We start from the raw sequence: 4,858 nt of genomic DNA on the forward strand, positions 1-4,858 counted from the left end.
TATTTTAATTTTACTCTATATTTATTGAAAAAGTTTAATTTAATTAATTTTTAATTTTTTATTTAAATTATTTTATAAATTTTAATTTAAGTTTAATTTAATTAAAAAAATTTAACTCATAAATTTTAAATTTTAAATTAAATTAAATTTAAATTTTTAGATTAATTTAAGTAAAAATATAAAAATAAATTAAATGGATGAAATTGACATTTAAGCCGTTGATTTGGGCCATAAGCAGTGTAGTGGCTCTCCAGTTCTCCTCCACCAGGGCTTCCTTCAAAGGATTGGTGGGCCAAACATGTGATCCCAAGAACGAGGATACAACTGTGATTAAATGTAAAAGCAAGGGCATCTTAGGCAAGTTGATTGCATGCCGAGCAAGTCCCTTTCCAAAACCAGAGCTCCCTCAGTTTCGTCGGCCTTCACTCTCTCGTGGCTACCTTGTCCCTTTGCTGCTGTAGCAATACCCCTTCTGCATAGGGGTATGTATATACTCGAGAAATACCCCAATCACACTCAATACTTTGGCTGCTAAAAGGTACGTTTGCTTTGCCATTCTCTTTCAATTTTGTATGAACAGTGTAGCGCGAGGCGAGAGGCTGCCACTTTGTTCAACCCAAAGCCTGCAGAAAAGCTTTGTTATTATGGATAAAGTTGGAGATGAAATGTTGGGTACTATTTTATGGCCAAGAAGTGAAGGAATTATATATATATATATATAAAGAGAGAGAGAGAGAGAGAGAGAGCATATGCGTTCAGCGGGTTTGATTTTTTTTCTTGATCTTTTGCCATTTAGATTGCTAGGAACATGGAGTCTGCTTCTAATGGGGAGGAACCCACTTCGTGGGAAGAGCTTTACAATATCAATTTGATGCCATCTGAGCTGTTTTTCAAGTTTAGAAAGGAAATTGAGGGGCTTCGACTTGGTGTAAATTTAGAGGTATCTTTCTTCCTCTGTCTCTAGTCTTCTATAAGATTTTCTATACTTCATTGGAAAATTGAAGCATAACATCATTGAAGTTTTTGTGGTGCCGTATATTTTTGTGATGTAGAATAATGGACTATGATTAAACCTAATGTGAAGATTGAATGATGGATTTCATATGGCTAGCTATTTTATAATGTGATTTTTTTTTTCAGTTATTGCTGTACGTTTGGTCATTTTACTGCACTGTGTGTAGTTGGCATCTATGGCACATAGTGTAGTTGGCATCTATGGCACATATTCTTTATGTAGGTCATGCTGTGTCTGACATAGGCACTTCACCTTCGATTGAGGACAACATGTAACAAACAGAGAATATTTGAATGGAGCCTAATCTTCCATGACGTGTGCTGATTGGATCTCACATAAGATGAGAATGAAGGAGGGTAGTGCCTTGAAAAAGGAAATACCTAACGGCTTCATGGCTTCTATCAGATGTATATAGGAGATTGAAAAATGAAGTGGGTATAAACAAGTCTTTCACTTGATTTTAACCTGTTTCTACAACATGGATTTTGATCGATGTCGAAGCATCAATTCTAGAAATGCCAATAGTGAACGCTTGAAAAAATACAGATAAGCCTGTACGATTTATGACTTGTGTGGGATGTATGCAACTTCTTGACAAACACTCAACCTACTTATATATGTGACAATCAAAAGCTTCTCAAATCCTGTTGAAACTTTGCTGGTATTTTATAAAAAGACATGTTAAGTATGTGCATATCTCATATCAAAGTCCATTTGAGTTGTGATTTTGGACCCTTTGATTTTGATTCAGTTCTATAATGCTCCCATCAATGATCTCCAAGCCAAGCTTGTTCTGAAACCTTTATCCCCTGACCGGCGGTGGAAGTTCATATATGAGCCTATACGTCAGGATGTGCGTATTCTTTCCAAGAAGATTCCCATAACCAAATTCCTAAATCTCCAGGTGTGATTCAATGCTTTTTCATGTTTTATGGCTTAAACATGATTAACTCATTGTCTTGATAGTACAAGGTAATATTTTACTGCACTTCATCCACACATTAGTGTATTATGGGTGATGTACAATTTAGATAATATGTAGGTGGTTCAATCCAAGTCCACACAACTACATAGTTCTTACTCATAACACTTTGAAATACAGGTTGGTATTGGCCATAATTTTCAGTTGCATGCTACTGGTTGGAAATGGAAGCTTACTACATGCTTAGGTGGTGATGGCATATCTCGCATTCGGAATAAGACATCACTAGGGTTGTTCCCTGGCATGGATTTACGGTTTGCTTGGAGGGCAGATTATGTTCTTCCAGAAGTTACAGGGTAAGTTCTGGATCTTCTATAAATTCACTATTGAAGGAAGTAGGAGCTATAAGTTTGAATTAGAATTGTTAATGGAATGCTTGTAATTGCTTAATAGTTATTTCTTTTTAGTTTAATTCATATCTTATAGATTATCCATGAAATATTGGATTCAACAGGGCTTTGGGTACCGGAGAGCCATTGTTCAACTTGAGTACCGGACGATTGCAAGCGTCTCTGGATAGAGTGGAAACCATTGTAACGCACACATCATGACTAGAGCTAGATCAAAAGGCAGTATACCTATCAATTGTGCTAATTGTTTGAATTTTCTTAGATCATGAAATACTTCATTTATGATCTCTCCCTACATTAATGAACATAACTCTTGTTCTATGGTCTCTCTCTCTCTTCCAGTGTTTTATTTATAATATGAGCTATTTAGAAGTTAAGTAAAGATGTTAATTTGTTTCACTTATTGTATTTCTGTTCAAATCTCATTTACATGCTAATGTGTATCTATTTTCATCTGTTGTGCTTTTTGATATTCTCATTATTCTGTTGTTTCCAATTTCCTCTCTTAATCTAAAATTCTTGTAAATTTTTTTTCTAAGGGACTCCAGATGATAATAAATTGGACAATTTATAGGTTCAGTTTCTGAATAATTTCATAACACTCCACTTACAAATTTTTGTTGCCAAACTTTGTATTCCACAGGTCTGGCAGGAAAAACGCATGCAAATTTGAAACACTATGATGGGAAAGACCACCATCATACTGGCCTATGGGAGGTGGGATATTTGAAATCTTGTGGTCCTTCAATTTCAATATTAGGATCAGATGGCTATCATGGGAACGTATGGGTGCAACAGCCTTATTAGAACAGTTCATAATTTGATTTGCATATGCGACTGGACTTGTCTAAGGTTATGTCTTATTATTTTGCAGCCTTAAATCCGGGATGATTCTTTAATTGTAAAAAAAAAAAAATGTTGTGCCCTCTTCTGTTGCATTTATAGGACAAATATAAACTTGAATTGTGCCAATATGTGGCAAGGCCAAGGTGGAATTGGTGTGTTTTTCATATGATCTTGGACACTCCTTCCCCTTTGAGTTAGCTTTTAGGGATGAGTTAGACTCGGTTTATTTAATTAGGACGGTGTTCTTTTTTTTCTTAATTTTAATAACTAAAAGCGACTCTATAATCTTTATAAATTGAAAATTTCTTACTTACCAGTCAATAGATGAGTATTAAATATAAATAAGTTAAAAACATAACAATTATTCATTAATAAAGTGTAGAACACTTAGGCTACACCAGTGGTCTTGGTGAATGACACAGCACTTGTTGACACACTAATCAAAGCTTTGATGGTCGTGCTATGCTGTTATACTTCCACTGCCAAGTAAACCTATCATTTTTAAACAAAAGGAAATGCTACGTGATTTGGACAAATTTTGAGGCTTTGTTTGGGTGAAAACTTTTCCTTCTCTTTTTAATGGTCAATGCTTCACGAAAAGTGATCAACATTTTGCCCTCTTTGTACTCTCCTTCGCTTCTTTTGCTCCCATTATTCTCCTAAAAGCGCCACCAACTTCACTAGGCTTGGCATTATATCTATTCTCTGCTTCTTTGTGGACTTGTACTCTTATCTGAGTAATTTCTGTTTCATAACCCATATTTCGCTTCACTTTGCCTATTTGATCGGACAAGTACTAAGCATATTAGTCTTATTTAATAGAGAAAATCAAGCCTTTCAATGCTCAACTCCCCAAGAGACCCAACGAGGCAAAGTTTGGAATGTGGGCCAATGTATGTACTGCAGGTAATGGTGTTAGCTTTGAGCTGCGCTGTGGATAAATGCTGGGTCAGAGATTTTGAAGGGTTTGGGTTACAGAGAAAAGAAGCAGAAGGATTGCAAGAGTACAACAGAAGTCAATGGCAATGAAGCTAAAATTGCAGAGATAAAAGCCAAGGAATTTGATGAGAAGATGATGAGCAATATGAGCAATGGATGAAAAGTGATTTGGAAGGATAAATTATAACATATTAGGATAATATTGCGTTAGATAAGGTAAAATCTGACAAGATAATGGAAGATTATAGTTGGGGTAGTCCTTAATCCTCGACTTTTATCCATTTCCTTTCTGATAATAGAAAGGGTTTAAATTTAATTGGATGGGAATATTAGTGCAGCAGATGGATCATGGATGTAGTGATGCACTGATTTTTCCTGTCGCACAGTTAAAGAAATAAGCATTAATTAAGAACAAAGCCAGAGGAGAAAGCGGTGCTAATTGCTATGGCAGAAGCTGCAGCAAATACGTGGTTTTGTGTCTTATCCACTATTTCATCATCGTATTCTGGCCCACCACTAGACAGGTAAGCAGACGTTGTTACTTGCAACTGCTGCATCCAATGACCAACCCCTTTTTTTTCCCTATCCTTTTCTCCCAATCGCCACCCTGCAACTATTTCCAGATTTTTCAGACCCAAAAAGAACCTTTTTTTTTTTAATCTCTTTTGTTGTATAAAAAGATTGAAACGTTTAGCTGAAACAATCTGGAGTGGAAGCAGACGGCCT

General features: G+C 35.8%; 1 protein-coding gene across 3 annotated transcripts; it reads left to right on the forward strand.

The window, feature by feature from the left end:
* Nucleotides 1–364: 364 nt before the first annotated feature.
* Nucleotides 365–3,359, forward strand: LOC110640440 (uncharacterized). Of its 3 annotated transcripts, none has more exons than XM_021791748.2 (6): nucleotides 365–538; nucleotides 797–940; nucleotides 1,767–1,919; nucleotides 2,118–2,293; nucleotides 2,452–2,566; nucleotides 2,991–3,359. In XM_021791748.2, exons 2-5 carry the CDS (start codon nucleotides 809–811, stop codon nucleotides 2,546–2,548), a joined length of 558 nt encoding a protein of 185 aa, XP_021647440.2. In that variant the 5' UTR covers nucleotides 365–538; nucleotides 797–808; the 3' UTR covers nucleotides 2,549–2,566; nucleotides 2,991–3,359. The 3 variants fall into 3 exon arrangements, with proteins under 3 accessions (XP_021647440.2, XP_058001914.1, XP_058001915.1); XM_058145932.1 differs by lacking the exon at nucleotides 365–538 and adding an exon at nucleotides 650–672; XM_058145931.1 differs by lacking the exon at nucleotides 365–538 and adding an exon at nucleotides 649–672 and having other exon boundaries at nucleotides 2,452–3,359.
* The last annotated feature ends 1,499 nt before the right edge of the window (nucleotides 3,360–4,858 follow it).

Source organism: Hevea brasiliensis, chromosome 4 (assembly GCF_030052815.1).
Source record: "Hevea brasiliensis isolate MT/VB/25A 57/8 chromosome 4, ASM3005281v1, whole genome shotgun sequence".
Classification (NCBI taxonomy): Eukaryota; Viridiplantae; Streptophyta; class Magnoliopsida; order Malpighiales; family Euphorbiaceae; genus Hevea; species Hevea brasiliensis.

What these genes read in the sequence shown, in the direction of transcription:
- LOC110640440 (XM_058145931.1), top strand. An exon ending in GACTTGGTGTAAATTTAGAG is followed by an intron (nt 941 to 1,766) that starts GTATCTTTCTTC and finishes ATTTTGATTCAG; the next exon opens with TTCTATAATGCTCCCATCAA. An exon ending in GTTCTTCCAGAAGTTACAGG is followed by an intron (nt 2,294 to 2,451) that starts GTAAGTTCTGGA and finishes TGGATTCAACAG; the next exon opens with GGCTTTGGGTACCGGAGAGC.